Source organism: Harmonia axyridis, chromosome 2 (genome assembly GCF_914767665.1).
Source record: "Harmonia axyridis chromosome 2, icHarAxyr1.1, whole genome shotgun sequence".
NCBI classification, from domain to species: Eukaryota; Metazoa; Arthropoda; class Insecta; order Coleoptera; family Coccinellidae; genus Harmonia; species Harmonia axyridis.
In genome coordinates this window covers 18,769,481-18,790,472 of record NC_059502.1, presented here as the reverse complement: position 1 = coordinate 18,790,472, position 20,992 = coordinate 18,769,481, and the positions used below count along the sequence as shown (strand labels likewise).

The following is a 20,992-nucleotide window of genomic DNA, read 5'->3' as shown; positions in this document are numbered from 1 at the left end:
ATCATCAGATTGTGATTTATTCTTGTAAAAGTCTGTTCAGAGAAAATAATTTAATCATATTATAAAACAAGAAAATAATTTCTAGTTAATCTTTTATTAATGTTTTTATCCCTATTCTCCTAAGCCTCTGTGCTCCTTTCAGTAGCTTGGAACTTGGGAGAAAAACTAGAACTGTTTGCGTTCTGTACACAGCTCTGTTAATTATATAAATGATACTTACAACCTAGAAATTTACTTTGCTGACTAGTGGATTTTAACCTGAAAGAATACTACAAAACAAAATACACCTTGTAGAACTGTAGAGAATTCCAAGTTAGTGCAAAATGAAATTCTAGCCTAGATGTAAATATCAATTGGACTCTAATTAATAGTTTATTGGTAGGCCTAAATGTCCAAGCATCAATCACTATAACTATGAGAAGATTATATTTCTGAAATATCAATTAGGATGCTGCTCCACAAATAAATTGTTTAGTCTACCTAGTGCATACTTTTATTTTTCATTACTCATTTTGAGATTTGTGGTAATTTTAAATTGAACGTGTTATCATTCACTGAGATAGTGCATTCCATTTGATACGAGTTTTAATTGGAATGTTATACAAAATAAATTCATACCATTATAGATCTCTCTTCAAAATTCATATTCGCAAATCTGGAGTGTTTAGTAAAGATTGGACAATATATGGTGGTTTTCATCATTATATTTCTTAAGATTTTTCTCTATATCAACCATGGAATTCATTATAATACTCGATTCACATTCTATCTCATGGCAGTGAGATACGACCATTCAAAAAACACTAATATTAAATCACATTGCTTATGTTCAGTGGAAAAAAACTAGCTCACATAAATAAAAATAATAAATGAATAAGAAAATATAGTACAAGTTTTAACATTTTTTTTACAACTAAACATACAACATTTCTAGCAATATGGACCAGCCATATTGGATTAACTATATACAGAAAAAAGTTTTTCTACTCATCCTTGAATATATATTGTTTAACCATTGTATATGCGAGTCCAATTGTAAGAGCTCCTACTGCCGCTCCTTGAGCACCAACTCTGAGATGCATTAAGTAAACACTTGTGCTCATTTTTCCTTTATTCTTGAACATATAAGCTCCATATCCTACAGCTGCTGTTAAAACTCCACAAGCTGCAAAGAATTTTAAGCAGAATTGTCACAAACAGAAGATGAAATATTTCTCACAAATTGATAATTTTGATCATTCTACAAAATTCAATCAATAGCTAATCCTTGTACTACGATAAAGGCTACTGACAGGAAATTATTTGTAAATAGGTTTCATGATTACATTTTGTTTCATATTGTGTAACTCACCTATCGGAAACATAGGGGCTTCTTGCGACTTTTTGAGGAGCTTATTACGGTTGTCATCGTAAGTTATCGATGATTTTTCAGTCATATTAGATGCTGCAACCAAATAGGTATAATTAGATGTATTTTAGAAATTTGCAGTATTTTTGGAGAGAAAGCCATTCGGAATTAGTAAAGCAAAATTAGTTAGTTAGACTCCCACCTGAAGATTGTTTTATTAGTCTGTTTTAATATTTTTATACGATATTACCGTGTGAAGTCATGTTACACAATAATCACTTGGAACGATTACTAAGAATTTCAATCTCTTGGATTACTACATTAACTACTTTGTTAAGTCTGTGGACTTGTGGTATCTACTTATCTATGACTTGTGGTGTGGTTATTTAATCAGTGATTAATTGTCAGGTGTTTTTGACGTTTACGCGAATATTATACCTACCAAACGTACAACAGGTCTACCAAAAATAACATTAATTTGTAATTTTGTATATTATCCTTTTGGTATTTATGTAGATGATCGCATAACGCTCTGAATAAGATGAAATCTTCCAGCAATTTCGAGGTGTGCGAAGATGTTTAAAAATATTATTTGTTCACATATTAGATTCTGTTATAGACAATCTTCACTTTCCTTCAGTAGATGGCGCTGAAGATGTATACTGAAATGACTATATTTCCATGAAAATCAGTGCAAAATTTTATGTGCATGCCATAGTTCAAATATGGGTATCAATTGAAGTTGACTTATTTTTTTAAATCAGTCTAATAGGACACTACAAAAGTCACCAGTCAATTCCTAATAGAGTTGGTACATAAATATTTCTGAGGATCTTAGATAATAACATTGTATAAGGAACATCCTTTCCATTTATAATGGTAATGAATACTTTATACTCTCAAGATTAAATTATTGATCTTATCACTAGAAATGACTTGCTTCTATTAAAAACTACAAATTGCAATCCAATGGTGGATGCGCTTCTGTCATTTCCACGAGTTGGTATGGCGAGCAGAAAAAATTTCAAGAGGGGAAATTTCAGGAGGGTCAAGATGATTTCACAGATTTATCATTTTAAATAAAAAAGATTAAAACATTAAATGGCATGACAGATATTATGTTGGCTGCTGATCATAAAACTGGTTGGGATTTTGTACGATAAAGGTTGTTTTGAATTCGAAAGAAGTTGAAAATTATAATTTTGATATGATATTCTGAGATTGCGACATTCAATTTTGCAAGCATCAGGTTTCAATATGAGTTTGAAATTCAAACTGAAAATGAACGTTATATTAAAAAATACAGAGCTACAAAAATACGAATGGAAGTACATGCTTTTCATATTTTCAACACCAGACAATTTTTCGATGCGAATTACTCAGTTCAGTTCTTTGAAAACAACAGTATTGAAATTTTGTGACAGGAATGATACAAAAAACCGAAAATAAGGAATAAGTGTATACCGATAACGAATGCAAAAATTAAAGATGGCAAATAAAGGACGACATCGACAAAGCGGATAGATAAAGGAAAGTAATAAACCTCGGACATAGACGTGCTTGTAGTGCAATAAAAGTACTCATCTTGAAAGCGATAATAAACTCATAAACCGTAATAGGGTCCGATTTTTTACTGCCGTGTCGATTTCAAAGGATATTAAAATTATTATTGGTTCATTTTAAGAAAAAATTTTCGTTTTTCGTCTTTGCGAGAATTCTGAAATTTTAAATTTTGGAAATCTTGGGAGGGTGGTAATTACCCCAGTACCCCCCCACCCTTTTTATACGCCCTTGAGTCGAACTACCATATTACCTTATCGATGTCTATTGCCTACTAGACTAAGTATAATTATGAATGAAATATCCTCATTGAATTAAGATGTCTTGTGAAGTTTTCTACAATTTTCTTAACAGAATTTATTATGACGAAAACCGGCCCAAGAATCGAACCCTGAGGGATTTCAGATGATGGAAACCCTCTCCTTGTGACGTTGGTTTCCTGTCTGATAGATAGATATAGTATATTCAAAGACATTTGGATGAAGCTGAATATTTCGATTAAAGGGTTTTCCAAGTTTCCAGGAATTCCTTTGTTGCCAGTGAATTTATTGCCTAACAATATTTTCATAAACCCCTGTATTTATCGGATCGCGGTATTCACTTCAAAGGGACATCTATGGCCAATCGTTTTTATGCACTAGTTCAAGTGACTTTGGATTTGGATATACTATACCATGTCACTTCATGCAATAACTCTGGTATTATACTAACCACTACCGTATTTTGTGGATCTTTTATGTTCTCGAAGTCGAAGATTGATAATAACCTTTGTCCATACGGAAATATCATGTAAAGCCCATCTTGTACCTTCAGTAGATTTCTCCAAGAAACACCCGATGAATTATTAAACTAAAATTCCAATTCGATTCAATTTTAAAACATCCCATAAGTATGCGATTACTTAGAAACTCGCTTAACTGTAAAACACCTTCTATCTCGTTGTCCACACTATGTTGAACTCCTTCGTCGAATGGGACTCAAAGAAAATATAAAGGACAACCTCAGCTCAGCAACACAAATTGAAACAACAACAAAATTTCTGAAAGAATGCCAATTGTACAGGGTGGGCAACTAAGCGAGGTAAGCGGCTCTATCTCAGGATCCACTCATCGTAGAGATTTGCGGTAAAAATTTTTCCACTAAAGTATACAAGAAAACACACTGGAAATTGTTTTGAAGTTCATACCTCTACCGCTAGGGGCGTAATAGCTATCGTCGAGTAGAAAAATGAATTTTACTCGAAAATGTTTCATATAAAGTTGAAGAAAAAATATCATCATTGTAATCCTTGGAAAATTCTCTATCTTTTTGAATTGTCACTTTCGATTTTACGACATCAAATATAAGGGTAGGTGAAAGGGAGAAATCTGACTGATTGAAATGCCTGTAACCAAAAAAAAAATTTGGACGACAACGTTTACTCATATCTGTAATGTGAACAAAAAAGGTTTGATAACGAGGTTTGAAGCAAACATTACTTGAAATAATAGCATTTTTTAGATTACCGATTCGATTGTTCTACCCTTATACAGGGTGTTCCTAAATTGGAGGTACGAAAAAAAATGAGAGATTCCTTGAATAATTTTAAGAATAACATGTCCTATATATGGGCCTGCAAACGCTTTGTTTTCGAGATACAGATGTTTCTTGTAGTCCTACTTTTTTGTGATGCTTATAACAGTTTATCGAATCTATATTAATTTTCTCTTCAGATTGGGTAAATAAGTAACAAACTTTTAATTGATTTTATTCATCACAGCTTACTGGATCTTTTTATAATTTGAATTTTTTCGAGGATTACTGAAGAATTGTTCGACAAGAACCGACAAGAAACCAATAAGTGTAGTACTGGACCACAGTTAATTCTTTTTATAATTTTCTTTACTACCGGTAGTTCACCAAAAAAAAGTTCTGGTGGAAAGAAGCGAACATTCTTCCAGAAAAAATATCACCCTGTAGATTTGCATTCAAAATTAGCATATCACATGATGAAAACTTTAATCTGGAATATCTATATCAAATATAAATTAAATATCTTGTGAAGGGAAGGTGCTATGAGAAAAAAACTTGAACTTCAACATCTGTATCTCGAAAACAAATTGTTTGCGAATCCATGTTATAGGAATTTAATTCTTTAAAATGAGCCAAGGAATCTGTCATTTTCGTTTGTACCTCCAATTAAGGAAAAGGCGAAAAGGAACACCCTTTATAGTTATTACAGAACTGATGTTCTGATGTGCAAATAAATTGCAATTTTGATGAAACACATTAAATTTGAATTACCACAAGATTGAATATCAGCTTCGTCCATACCGAAATATCATTCAAAGCTCATCTTGTACCTTCAGTGATTTCACCACGAAACACCGAAGAATTATAAACCTAGAATTAAAATTCGATTCAATTTTAAAAGTGAACATAATCGCGTAAGATAAAAACCAACTATAGGACAGCAAAAATGCGCATAAATTCATCCTCTCAATATCGAATGTATCCAGAAAGAAGCTTTTCAGTCAACTTTATTATTTTTTCAGCGAACACAATCGCTTCAAGCAAGAAGGTTTATAATTCAGTTCAATCAAATTGTCCATAAGGGTGAATTGGAACATGCTCAGCTTTTGGTTGTTGATTGTCATTTCATGCGATATCTCTGGACTCTGGTATTACACTCCTGTATTTTGCGGATCTTTTGTATTTTCGAAGTCGAAGATTGAATATTACCTTTGTCCATATCGAAATATAAGTCAAAGCTTATCTTGTACCTTCAGTAGATTTAACCATAAAACACTAGAAGAATTATATGATGAAGGAAAGAATTATAAACCTAGAATTCAAATTCGATTCAATTTTAAAAGTGAACATCATCGCGTAAGATAAAAACCAACTATAGGACAGCGAAAATGCGCATAAATCCATTCCTCTCCATATCGAATGTATCCAGAAAGAAGCTTTTCAGTCAACTATATTTTTTTTTCAGCGAACACAATCACTTCAAGCGAGAAGGTTTATAATTCAGTTCAATCAAATTGTCCATAAGGTTGAATCTTGGAAGGGAGGGAGGGTTATTACCCCCAGTACGCCCTTGAGTGGAACTCACCTTATCGATGTCTATTGCCGCCGTCTAGACTTAGTACAATTATGAATGTAATAATCTTATTGAATTAATATGTCTCATCAAGTTTTCTACCATTTCCTTAATATAATGTATTATGAACAAAACCGGCCCAAGCATCGAACCCTGAGAGATTCCACATGGATCATCTTTCCTCGCGACTTTGGTTTTCTGTCTGATAGATATATACTTTGTCATTTAATGCGATAACTCTTGTATATTATACTCCTATATTTTGTGGATCTTTTGTGTTCTCGAAGTAGAAGATTGAATATTACCTTTGTCCATATCGAAATATCAGTCAAAGCTCATTTTGTACCTTCAGTAGATTTCACCTCGAAACAACCAAAGAATTATAAAACTAGAATTAAAATTCGATTCAATTTTAAAAGTGAACATAATCTCGTAAGATAAAAACCAACTATAGGACAGCAAAAATGCGCATAAATTCATTCCTCTCGATATCGAATGTATCCAGAAAGAAGCTTTTCAGTCAACTATATTATTTTTTCAGCGAACACAATCGCTTCAAGCGAGAAGGTTTATAATTCAGTTCAATCAAATTGTCCATAAGGGTGAATTGGAGCATGCTCAGCTTTTGGCTGTTGATTGTTATTTCTGAGGGGCAAATTGCATTGCAAATAGAGAACGGTATTAACGCCGCGTGTTTGTATAAGAAAGGCATGGGGTGCTTCCCCCATGGCAGAGAACGACTTCGCTCCGGCCGACATTGTTTATTCAGAGGCCATGGAATTAACAATCCAGCTATCTTCTCATTCCGCTCACCACTAAAGCCTCTTAATATTATTCAATTCGGCCTCCCTCGATTAACCACTCCATTTGCTGGATCTTCTTTTTTTTGCATATTCATTGCTCGTCTCTACGGAAAATGTTGAGGATTTTCCATCTAATTTAAGTGACAGTTTTTAAACCACCGAGTAAGATATCCTATATTTGGAATCATTCAATTGTATTTTCACTATTTTCACTATCATAAAGAAAGGTTGAAAATATTTTGGAGCGTATATTATCGGAAATGTTCTGTTTCTAAATATTTTACTTGAAAATCAAGGAAAAAACAAAAGCTAGGAGTTTTTGTGCTCTCATTCATTCTTTTAGACCACAGAACTGAATATAGGTATATGTGGTGTCCAAGGGCGCAATGGGAGTGCACCAAAAAGTTGCTGTCAGTGCTTTCCCCATTCTTTTTTCTACATTCTGCTAGACTTTTTATTATTCTGGCCCCGATATTAAGATGAAATTTTGCACAAAGCTAGGAATTATTATTCTACAGGGTGTTTCCTAAACATGCGGCAAAAATTCAGGGGGTTGTTCCTTGGACTATTTTAAGCATGTTTTGTCCTTGGATGATTTTTGAAAAACCTCTTTGTTTCGAAGATACAGGGCGAACAACATTTTTCATATTTTTAAAATTAAAAATAGTTTAAATAAAAATGCGTACCGCACTGTGTTTACTAAGTAGGTACAATTTATTTTTAAATTTGTTTAACAACATTCCAATTACTAAAAACGGCCAGTTTTGTGACTAAAAATTGATAAGTGCAGATGGTAAAGGAATACAGATTAAACACGGTTTTCATTTGAATTCGTTTTGTGATGTATTATCAATTAACATTTTATCTTTGACTATTATGAATCGCTAGCAGTCAATGAGGAGAAGATTGGATGCTTGTATGCTGGCTAGAGGTGGTCATTTTCAACAGTTTCTGTAGGTTGAGTTGAATTTTCATGTAATTTTTCATAATAAAATGTTATTATCTGAAATTTTGTTTCCCCTATATCTTCGAAACAAATAGGTTTTTCAAAAATCATCAAAGGACAAAATATTCTTAGAATAGTCCAAGGAACAACCCCCTGAATTTTTGCCGCATGTTTAGGAAACACCCTGTATAATATACCTACACCTAGATACACGCAAAATGTCAAATCGGTCAGATATGTTTCAAAAGAATATAAGAGAGGCTCCTTCAAAGAAATTTCAGATGAAATAGGCAAACAGGGCGCCGAATTTTTATTTTGTCGGGGCGCCAAAATGTCTGGCGGCGGCCCTGATCTCAACACTTTTTCGATATCTTTCTTGAATTTTCAATGGTTCTGGTTAGGCAATTAAGATAAAAGTTTCACGAATCTTGAAAATGTTGTTTTTTATCGAAATGTGAATATTCATTCCAATCGAATCTGCAGTTTCGAAATTAACGTAAAAATTAATATAAAATTTACAGAACCCGGCATCTAGATTCGATTCTATACCTGAGAACTCAAGTTTCTAGTTCTTGCCGTTTGAGAGTTATCGTGTTTACGGTCGGAACGATTGCGGTTTTTCCTCATTTAAAGTTCTTCCTCGATAACTATTCATTGTTAGATATACGTAATAATAAAAATTTATGTTTTTATTTGAAAATATCGAGTTTCGATGAATTTGAGTTGTCCAAGTTCATGATTATCTGATAATTACCCAGTACATTGGTCCAAACCGCAACAGTCTTATGATACTATGTATTTGCAGAATCGGGAATGAAAAAGATTTTTCCGAAAAAACTTTTTCCGCGGAAATATTCAAAAAATGTGAGTCGCCGTCGCCACCATTTTTTTTTTCATAAGAATCTCATTAACTCATGAACCGTTGAGTTTTTACCCAAGGTATGGCATATTGCTGAAAATGCTATATCAAAAAAGCTATCTAATGATTCAATAATATACTGGTTTTGCCATTAGAAATAAGACAGTAGTATTCTGTTTCCGGTATCAAGGGCGTAGAAATGAAATTTCCAAAATTTAACATTTCAGAATTTTCTCTAAGACGAATAACGAAAATTTTCACATAAAATGTACCTTTTTACTTTTCTTTGAAATCGACACGGCATCAGAAAATCGAAACGTTTCACAGTTTATGAGTTTTTCGCTTTTCGCTTTCAAGAATACTTTCAAGATGAGTACTTTTATTCCACTACGGGCACGTCTATGTCCAAGGTTTATTATTTTCCTTCATCTACCCGTTTTGTCGGCGCTCCCCTTGTTTTGCCATCTGTGATTTTTGCATTCGTCATCGGTATACATACCCATTGTTTTCGGTTTTTCGCATCATTTTTGTCACAAAATTTTAATACATACTGCAGTTATCAAAGAACTGAACTGAGTTATTCGCATCGAAAAATTGTCTGTGCTGTATTTTACAATTCAATGTGTTTCATTCAAATTGCAATTTATTTGTAAAGACATCAGTTTTGAATTGACTATGCAGGGTGTTCCTTAATTGGAGGTACTAACAAAAATGACAGATTCCTCGGATCATTTTAAAAAATAAAGTCCCATAACATGGGCCGCAAACGATTTGTTTACAAATCGTTGTTGTTTACAGATGTTGAAGTTCAAGTTTTTTTTCTCATGGCATATTTAACTCAAATTTGGCATAGATATTCAAATTTAAAGTTTGCATCATGTGATATGCTAATTTGAATGCAAATCTACAGGTGATATTTTTTTCTGGAAAAGTGTCTGCTTCTTTTCAGCAGATTCTTTTTTTTTTTGGTGAACCACTGGTAGTTTAAAAGAATGTAAAAAGAAACTCTGATGCAGTACTACACTTTTTGGTTTCTTTTCGGTTATTGTCAAACAATTCTTCAGTTATCCTTAGAAAAATTGAAATTCTTATAAGGGGTTGTCCATTAATCACGTGAGGCTTGAAAGGGGGGGGAGGGGTTTGATAAAAATCACGAAAATATCACAAGGGGGAGGGGGGTGTAGTAAGATATCACGTGTATTTATTTTTTCGTCAAACGCGCGATTTTTAAACAAATATTAAGCGGCACGGCGCGGCGTGTAGTGACCTTGACTACATTAAATATATTCATGTACTAGTACAATACATGTTTTTCCTATGATTACACTTTTCGTTTATTATTATTGTTATGGCAATCAAAAAAAGCTTGCAACCTGGTGCAGACATTTTTATTATGGTCCTTAATTTCAGAAGAAAGATTATAATTTATACCTGTATTTAAATTGAGTTAATATTCAGAAAATTTTAAGATTCGTTGTAGGTACTAAAAATACACGTGATGTTGAGAAGGGGGAGGGGGGTGAATTTAAACCTCACTACGTATCACCAATGGGGGAGGGGGGTTTAAAAAATGCTAAAAAAAGATCACGTGATTAATGGACAACCCCTAAGATCCAGTAAGCTGTATTGAATCAATAATTAATTATAAGTTTTGATACTTATGTACCCAATCTAAAGAGAAGATTAATAAAGATTGGATAAAATGTTATAAGCCTCACAAAAAATTAGGACTAGAAGAAACCGCCTGTATCTCGAAAATAAAGCGTTTGCAGGCACATGTATAGGACATTCTATTCTTAAAATTATAATGTATAACCGGAAGTTTTAGAGGTTTGAAAATATTTAAGGGAGAAAGATCATTGTCTCAAACCCCAATATGCAAATTTTCATCACAAAATTAAGCAGTAACCAGTGCGGGGTGAATCATCCTGTATATTTCAATTATAATTCATTAAGTTTTAGACAATTTCTACAGTTGCGGTATTTTTCATTTCCTCAAATGATCTCTTATAAATTGAAGTATACTCTATTCTTTGAGGAAATGAAAAATATCGCAAATAGGTATCAGTTAGGTATTAGGTAGACCCAACATCTAATTGAAGATGAAGAACACCCCTTCATACTCAATTTATCCCCATTTCAAATCCGAATAAACCGAAAGTGAGCTTAAAATATGATTGACACAAATCGACCGTCTAAGCGGCTGTGTTTTGCTATCTTGAACTTTTGGAAAGGATAAATGAGAGACTTCAAGCTGTGAAAACAAACCAAAGCGAATCCGCTGCTGCACACATTTCATTCTCAACTGACTATACTGGGTTCGTGCGGTTTTTCGAAAGATTTGAGAATGTAATAAATTGTTAAATTGGATTTTCATTGAAGAAGCATATTATTTCTGAAAACCTAAATGGTAGGAAGGATCGTAATTTGAATAATAGAAATGAATATGTAAAGGGAAGTGAAATTTAACGAAATAATATGAAATAATATTATTTGATTCAACTTGCGGAGCAATTTTTTAGGACCCTTGGGAGGAAGTCAGGAAAAAAAATTAGGCAATCGTTCAATGGAACAAGAAATTTCGTAGAAGCAGGTTAGATATTTCCACTTTCGTTCAGTTATAGATAAATTTCACTGTTAAAAGAACTTAAAGGATACGATAATCTTCATAAGTATATGAAATTTTTCAGGGAATGTGACTTCTATTCTATAACGGATAGATGTGATCTACATTCCCAATCTCTGGATTATATCTGTGATTGTATTTAAATGAAAACATCTGAAGTTAAGATGATCACACATGACATTGTATTTTATATGATTTCCATTTCTTTCTTGTGTTTTATTTTTCTTTTCCGCGGGGCCTGAAAACTGTCTGTTGGGGTGTATATGGGTTGTTTATCTATTAATTTTCATTTTTTTATTGGATTACGTTTATGATAAAGCATATTTTATTAATTATTTATTGTTATTAATTTTATATTGATTATTGTTTTTATATTTCCTGTAATTGGGTACCATAACCTGTTGGAAATAAAGACTTATTATTATTTATATACCAAATTGACATCTAACGTAAATTATGTCTACGTTCACTAATTCTAATCGTACGTAAGAGCAGAAAAGCTTTTTCATCAGGTAAACTATTATTTTCACGAAAATTAGTTTGCTTAGAAATTAAACGATAACAAACAGGACTAACGAAAGTAGGACATTGATGATGGAGTGTTTTTATACAGGGTGTTTCAAGTACGACTGTCTATTAGACGATTCTGCAAAACGCGGCCTATTTTGCATCTGAAAATTCGGCAAATTATTTTACGTATTCATAATTCCCTATTCAGCTTTTTTTGCCAAAAATCGTGAACAAAATTTAGTCATAACGATTTTCAAATTAGAACTCTAATTTTTATGATTTAGTTGGATTCTAACGGAGAAAACATGAACATGTTCCCAAATTCAATAATTAAGTAGTTTTTCGAGATTTTATGAATTTATGTTATACGTAGGGTCAATCTCAATCCAATGCGTTTCAGACCAATATTCTATGAGCATGGAAAATAAAATATGCAAGTATTCCACAAGTGACAGGTGTATACCTAATTTCACGAGTGATTCCTCGCTATTCAAATAATGAAATTCTGGATCTATTCTATATTCACGCTGAATGCAAAAGAATTATTAGTAGAACTAGTCAAACATTCAATCGGAAATATCCACATTTATTTCCGATTAACGCGAAGATATTTCGAAAGTACCTATACTTATTGGAAACTATAAGTTTTGGGACAGTTAAAGTACCTAGAAATTACAAAAAGGAGACAGTTGATTAAGTAAAATTATATAATGATAATGAATACACCAGTTACATGTTAAATGATTAGGCATTTAAATTTCTCTTTGATCACAGAGTATTGATCTGGAAACACATAGAATGAAATTGATCCTACGTATAATATGAATTGATAAAATCCCGAAAAACTCTTAAATTACTAAATTAAGGAGCATAATCATGTTTTTAAGCGTAGAATCCAAAACAATAATGGAAAAAATAGGATTCCGATTTGAGAATTTAGTTATCTATGATTGATTTGTTCTCAATTTTTGGAACAATATTTGAGACACTTTGTGATGATATTTCTCAAATTCAAGGGATGCACGACCCACTTCATTCAACTTCAGAAAAGTGAATCGAGTTCACGTATATGATATTTACATGTAAAAACAATTCACATCATTCACATAATAGTGACTATGGAAAATTTCTCTTTTTTTAATTGTTTTTTTGATTTTTGAGAACTATTAGGACTAACGCAACAATATGAGGAAGGAATGATTGAGAATGGAAATACATTTTTTTTTATATCTCATATAACCGGAAATGCTTCGGAAATATTTTAACTGAATAGGGAATTACGAACAATATTTCGAATAGGTTCTTTCTCCAGAAACGTCTGTAGCAGTCGAACTTGAAACACCCTGTATAATATAGTATTTTTGGGCTGAATTGTTAAAAAGAAATCTAGTTAGAGATGAAAAATGGAAGTATCTGATATCAAAAAAGATCGACAAATTCACGAAACCAAATTGGTTCATAAGCCATTAATGTGATCGAACCACCCTTAGATAAGGCTTTGTCTCTGGGAAAATTGGTAGCGTTGAAAATAAATAATTTTACTCATACTCACACGGAAAAGAATACAAACTTGTCTCATTTTGATCTCCTGTATTACTTGATGAATTTTTCGTTTCATCTTAAACCTCGATTCTTATATGCAGTTCATTGATCTGCGCTCTGTTTTTCTCCATCAGCCCGTATTCTTTTTATAATATAGCTGTTGTAGGTTTTCGGTAGTTGATCATATTCCGGAATGGGTCTCAACTCAATATCATTTTGTGTACTTTCCATGGGCGCCCGCAGAAATTTTTCTCAGGGGGAGCAAAATGAAAATTATTGAAAAACGATAAGGCTTTCATGATTATCATTGAAAAACGGAAAATTGTTGTGAATCCATTACTTTCCTTTTCTCCATCCCCTTTGGATTAGGAAAGTTATATTGAGGGTGTTGTGCTGAAAAATGAGGCAATTAAAATCTCAGGGGGGACCATGGCCCCCCTGGTTTCCCCCTGAGGGCGCTCATTGTACTTTCTTACCTTGTCCTTATTAGGTTATGAAGCGATAGTGAGTTGCTCTAGCAATGGCAATTATTTATTTGGATTTAGATTGATTTTTTCTGTTTAGTCCAAGCAAATGTAATGTTGTTGTCTTGCAGTCCAAGGGTTTTTTTTTTTTGAGAAATGAGCACCATGACGTTAGCAAACTGATGATGATGACCCTTTCTCTCCAATTTGCTTTTGGTTCTTTTACCTTATGACACGGAATTGTCTATTGTGTATTTGTGATTCATTCTTGAGAGATTTCCTATCCATCTTAGTCTTTTTCTCCATATTTCCATTTAATGTTGTATGTTTCTCCCTATAATATCCTTAATTCTTTTCTTGTTTTAAGGGTGAGGCAGCAATTGTTTTCAGAGGTTTTTTTTTAATGTAATACCTCTGCATTTTCTTTCTTTTTAATTTCACTATTAACTCAGCACTGATGACAAAGTTTCTTCAGTCCAATTTTGGAGCAGTAGACCAATAGTTTCGACTTCACTAATGCTTCAATTTGAGCTGTTTCTTCTTTCTTGTACCTCCGTTTCTTCTATGTTATCATTTATTATTATTCCCAAATATTTGAAAGCCATATTCATTCAGAAAGACCACTTATCTACATGAATTGCATTTGGTTCAAGGAGGTTCAAATTATTCTCATTTTCTAAAAAAGATTATGCTCTCTCCAATTCTTAACCTTTCTATCTAAAAGTAGTTGGCATAACTTTGTCAAGTCGTCTATGTTATTTCACCAACAACAATCGCATCTTTATTTCTTCTTTAAATCCAACAGTTGATTCAAATTGCTACAAATTGATCCGATAAAAGCCTGGGTGGCTGCTATACTACCGCCAGTAATCCGTGAAGTCAGTTTCATCTTATTTAATTTATTCGTATTCAAATATTGATAGGACCAATTGAGCTGACCATATGCCCAAGGCTCCGATATGCAGATACGTGTTGTTCCGATTTCAACGCCTAACGCCCTTATCTCCCAATTTTACGCATCCCCTTGTTGGGCCACGCGTCCGACGGATTGGGGTATTTTGAAAGGCCTTTGGTTTGATTTCTATTTTTTCAGATTCCAAATCTCGCATCATGAATATGCATGGACTCCTCTCAAGTCGATCATATGCGGTTTATTGTTTTTCAAACAATGGCATATTCTCCAAAGCGGCGTGGCAGCATGAAAAGGAGGAAGTATTTTTGAAATGATACAGCGTTAACCGAACATCCTGCAAAGAAAAATCAATTTAGATATTTTATGTGAATATCCAATACTTATGAAAACATCAAAATAATATGATTTAGGTACTAAAACTTCTTATTATGGGTATTATAGGAGGTGGGAGTGAACAGTAGTCCACTTAGGTGCTTTTCGTCATACATAAGAAAAATCAGTCTCAATTTGTTATTGTCGGATGGAGAATATTCATATATTTTCAATTGTACATCTGGCATGCCTCAGGGCTCACATCTAGGACCCAAACTTTTCTCAATCTAAGTTCATAGTTTCATAGCTTGAAAAGTTGTTTCAAGCATACTAAGTTTCTATTGTATACCGATGATCTTAAATTCTTCAGAGAGGGTGATTTGAATTGAGTTCTAAATTAGTGTCAGGAACATCACCTACTTCTGGATTTTGAAAAGTGTCATAAGGTAACATTCATCCTAAATCGTTAAACTGTACAATTCAGTTAAATTATTGATAACGAAGATCTTAGAGATGTTGATCACATTGAAGATTTAGGGGTTCTTTTTGATGGTAAGCTCCAGTTTGACTTGTATATCGAAAAGATGATAAATGACTTCAACCGTATGCTCAGTTTAGTCCTCCGGCAGGGCGGACTCTTTGGCGATAATAAAATTTGTTAAACCTTATACCTACCTAGTACCCAGGCGCGGATCCACGGGGGGGGAACTGGGGGAACGTTCCCCTCCCAAACGTCCCGGGTACCTCTTAAATTTTGCCGACCCTCCTAGAATTTGACATAATAAGGTTCAAATAATTACAAGATAAGCAAATATTTCACCTTCAATACATTTTGTGAAAACCCATTTCAATGAACGGTAAAAAAAAATGACGTCCAAAATGGCGAAAGTGTCTGGGGTCCACATTTTCAGTATTTTAGTATCTAAAAGTTCCCCCCCCAAAAGTGGGGCCTGGATCCGCGCCTGCTAGTACCTATTCATTTATTTATACTAGATCAAATTTCGCATCTACTATCTGGAATCCACAACATTAATAGTTCAGAAGCAATTCCTCAGATTCCTCAGATTTTTGGCCTATAAAACTAATACCACGATACCTACTTTGATCACGATTACTCGCAGATAAGATAAGATTTTGGACTTTTGTTGCTTTCAAGCCGACAAAAATTGCGGATGCCATCACTAAAAATGAAACGAATCACGCATCGATAATTTATTTTCATTTTGCCAAAATTCTGAAGGTTCGAACTGTTTGATTGATTTCAAAACTTTTAAAAAGAAGTTGATTAACGTTTCATTGGATATTTGAACTAGGATGAATAAGATTAATTTTTCGACGGCACAAAGTGTATGTCGGGATATACCTATCAATGATAATCATAATAGATTGGATGACAGATTTTGGAATTTCCTTCTGTATCGGAGGAATACGTTTGCTAGGTATATTCTGAAAAACTTTAGTTGATTATATTTTTCCAAATATTATGAATGTAGCTCGAAAATTATAGAGAAAACTCACATAGGTTATATTTCATTGTGGCATTTACTGGTTCACTATAACTAAATCATAAGTGAACAACAATCAAATAATGCAAAAATCAATCGAAACGCTAGCACTAATAACAATAAAACTACAAAACGACATGAGTTTGGGTAATACATATTAGTCACTTGGAGGTGAAGTCATTCGCTCTGATTGGTGTTTCAAATATCATAGCTGATTGCTGATTTTCATATTTTTATTTTATTGAGAATCTCATTAATATCATTGTTTGAATAGTAGAAATGAAACTTTTCAGAATCCTTTTAACTTTTTTTATAAAGGGTTTTCCAATAAGAAGTCTCATTTTGAATAGGGTGCTATCTGGGCAGGCTATAACTTTTGAAGCTGTCATCTCTTAACATTAGACAAGTGAAAACTACGCCATTACTAAAGATGGAACGAATCACGCTTCAATAACTCATTGAAATTGTTGAAATTCACTACAAAAATGGTGGAAAATTTGAAGTTATAATTCGCAAAACTGAAGCTTTTTTGGGTCGTCTTGAAGAACCTCGACTGGCAATAGTGAAATTGGTGGAAACATTTGAGTTGTTGGCATGAGTTATACTGATGTGAGGAAAAATGGACGAAAAAAGATATTCTTCAACTGATGCACTGAAAAACTAAATTGTGTCTTCTTTCGGCCATAACTCTAGAACGCCTGAAGCTATCGCTTTGCGACCTTTTGGTTTTTTCATACAAATTTGATGGGATTTCTCTTTCTGTCAGAACTTAAAAACACAAGTTGGTTTTTCGCAGTGCATCAGTTGAAGAATATCTTCTTTCGGCCATAACTTCAGAACGCCTGAAATTATCGCTTTGCGACCTTCAGGTGCTTTCATGCAAATTTGATGGAATTTCTATTTCTGTTAAGAAAATCTTATCATTACATTTGAAATTTCGGAGTAAAATGAACAGAACAATGAACTTCTGACTTAGCGCCCCTATTGAAAGCCGCAAAAACAAATTGATCATGACTATATTTTGTCCTCAATCAACAAGATATTATCTTTCAGACGAGATCTAATTTGCCCAAAAATGGTGAGCCAAACTGAAGTTACAGGCGTTTCAATCAGTCAGATTTCTCACTTTCACCTACCCTTATTTGATGTCGTAAAATCGAAAGTGACAATTCAAAATGATAGAGAATTTTCCAAGAATTACAATGATGATATTTTCTCTTCAACTTCATATGAAACATTTTCGAGTAAAATTCATTTTTCTACACGACGGTAGCTATTACGCCCCATAGCGGAAGAGGTATGAACTTCAAAACAATTTCCAGTGTATTCTCTTGTACACTTTAGTGGTAAAATTTTTTACCGCAAGTCTCTACGATGAGTGGATCCTGAGATATAGCCGCTTACCTCGCTTATTTGCCCACCCTGTACATATATAGGTAAATTGTCGACGACAACCCAGGTTTGTCGATTTCTCGTCGATCTTGGGGATTAAGCTTTTTTTATGGCTGGAATTCAAGGATATTCATGTTGACGATATTCATTTTCAATAATAGGCGCTCCGTATGAAACAATCGCATTGAAATAAGCATATATTGATTTTCCTTGAAATATACACTTTATTTTAGATAAAAATGAAACCCCTTATTTGACACCCTATAGAATCTTTGGAGGTTATCGAAAAATAGTTCTTGAAGATCAAACCAAAAAAATTTAATAAGAGCATTGATTTTGCCTCAGGAGCATCTGGCGTATGAATGATCGAGAACTCTAAAGCTCGACTAGAGATTGAGAAAACCTAAAATTATAAATTGGTTGAATATTAATCTTGTACCTATAACTGAATGTTTCTATTAAATCTGTTAATATCTTAGTTTCACAACTCACAGTATTGACACAATTGATGTGAGCAAAATTGGTAGATATTATTCAATAAGAAAATCTTTATAAACGTTAATATGGATCAATAATCTCATAAAATCCCATTATGAAGTGTTGAGTATAAAATTGAAGGAAAAGTCTAAAAAACACTTCTGTTGTTAGAACCTTGTATATTAAATCATCCGGTTACATGTTTCGGCATATTCGCCATCATCAAACCAAAGATTGATTGTAATGTTTCTTAGTCATATGGTAAAACATTGATAAAATAAGTATAAGTCACAAGGTGAATTAAAAATATAAATAAATAATTAATTAAAAATACACTGGTTAAAAAGGCATACTGTGAAAAGTCAAATAATGACTTTTCACAGTATGCCAATCTTTGGTTTGATAATGGCGAATATGCCGAAACATGTAACCGGATGATTTAATATACAAGGTTCCAACAACAGAAGTGTTTTTTAGACTTTGCCTTCAATTTTATTTTTTTGATATGGATCAAAGCATGAGTTCCTTTTTACAGAAATAATGAAAGAGGTTGACAGCAGATAGAGAACAATAATGCATAAGGCAAAGAAAATATCAACAACAATCGCCAAAGTGAGTGAATCAGCAGAGTACTTACAAATGAATTAATTCAAACTTCATGCGATATTTCAACTGGTTCAAACCACCAACATTCATTTAATCAATATGCACATACTCTGAAAAATATTCCCCTAAAAGGCAGTAAAAAATTATCACCTATCGGTTTAGGGGTGTTACCCTCCAAAGAGTTTTAACATTAATTTTTTTTTAATTTTCCCTCCATGTACTGCGTGAAACGCCTTCCATATCAAGGGCGTGGCTTGGTTCAATGGGGCCGCATCCCCTAAGGATCGATAAATTTATTCTTCGTCGGTGCCAGGGGTGCCATCCAAGCGTGCGTTTGATACCGCCCTGAAGCTACCAACTTCCTTCCGCTCGTCACGATATTACAGAAATATAATAACGTTCTCACAGATCTCCTGGTAATCATCTCAATCTCGAAATCACTTTAACGATTTGGAAGTAAAATGGAATCGTGAATATTACGGTATAGTTGGATTTTATGTCATAGGTAGGTATTCGCTATGTGATTATTTAACTTTGAGTGTTTCGATTAAATTGCAGAATTCGGCACATTCACACGTTGACATTTAGATTTGGGATCTATTTTGTGATGAATCGAAAAATTTGGCATAAACATCCATTTCACTATGAAGGTTTGGGTTTTGAGGGTCCGTTGACTTGAGCTCTAGAAAAATATTGCGGAGCTTCAAGTCAGTTTAGAGCAGTGTATGAAAAATTAACGATGACGGTGTGTAATTCAACTGAGGAAAACCATGAAAACTATCCATTTTTGAGTTTGTGGCTAAAGACATTTTTGATCAACATACAACATCTATAATTTTCTGCCAAATTCACGGAAAACCATATCTCAAACTGAATATACCTACCTGATTCTTTCTGGCAGGACTTCTGCTGAGTCTGCTATTTTTTTTTTCAAATAAAATATTTATGAAGTATTTCATACAAGTTCACAGGGAACACATATTTTCTGAATTAATTTCATGACTAAATTCACAACAATTTCTGTATAAAACTATGACATATTAATCAAAATGGAAATGCCAATTGGCTATGGAACCCTAATTTTGAAGAAAAATGAGAAAACTACTGACTTGAAATCAGTTTTTTTTTATATTCTTATTGAATCTATGGATATTCTTGTTGAGCTATCAACATGAAATTTTGCATAGACTTGAAATTAATATCCAAATAAGAATTTCGAACGGAGATATTTACGGAACCCTCAGCTGGATTTTGACCATTAACGAATTTAACCATGGCATTCGAGATACTAACTTACTCTGAAAATTTCAAGTTTCTAGTTCTTTTTTTTCGGCAGTAATTGTATTTATTTTCGGACGAATATCCTCGAACTTGACCTTGAATTCGTCGTCAGTTAGTGGAACCTTATTTTCTGAGACCGATCCTGACCCATAATTAGAAAAGTACAGACATCGTGACGAAATGATATAGCGCTCAGTTCCGGACAATGAATTATAAAAAACCAAGTAGATCATTTGATAAATAGTCATTTATTATACGAGGGAAAAAAGTAGCCGAATTTAGCTCTATAACTATAACTTTTTGAACTATAAAAAAACAAGTACCTAAATCATTTGATAAATAGTCATTTATTATACAAGGAAAAAAGTACCAGAATTAAGCTCTATAGATTGTATCATCTCCGAACGCGAAGCTTTGGAGACAAAATACCTATACTGGTTCATAAAGTATCTAGTTATTTTGAGTAATATGAAAAATGACTGATTCCGAGTTTTCTCTGACACCACCAGAGTTATTAGAACTGCGAAAGAAGGTTCTAAAATATTATTACCAGTCAAATTACAAAAAAATTACAAAATGGCGAATTCAAGATTAATTGATTGAAATATGAAAAAGACATACAGTTCTTTCTCAGAGACGCAGTGTTATTGGCTTGTTTTTCGAGATTAGCACAACAACAAAATTCGAATTATTTAATGATTAAATCTATGTAACTATCCAATGATAATGTGGACATATAAAAATATTCCAAACTGGATATCAT

At 33.2% G+C, this 20,992-nt stretch overlaps 1 protein-coding gene across 1 annotated transcript; it reads right to left on the bottom strand.

The window, feature by feature from the left end:
- Window positions 1–684: 684 nt before the first annotated feature.
- Window positions 685–1,757, bottom strand: LOC123674255 (HIG1 domain family member 1A, mitochondrial-like). Its single transcript, XM_045609215.1, has 3 exons — window positions 1,599–1,757; window positions 1,352–1,444; window positions 685–1,165 (listed from the first exon to the last, which is right to left on the bottom strand). The coding sequence occupies exons 1-3, from the start codon at window positions 1,609–1,611 to the stop codon at window positions 984–986; spliced, it is 288 nt and encodes a 95-aa protein (XP_045465171.1). The 5' UTR covers window positions 1,612–1,757; the 3' UTR covers window positions 685–983.
- Window positions 1,758–20,992: the final 19,235 nt, after the last annotated feature.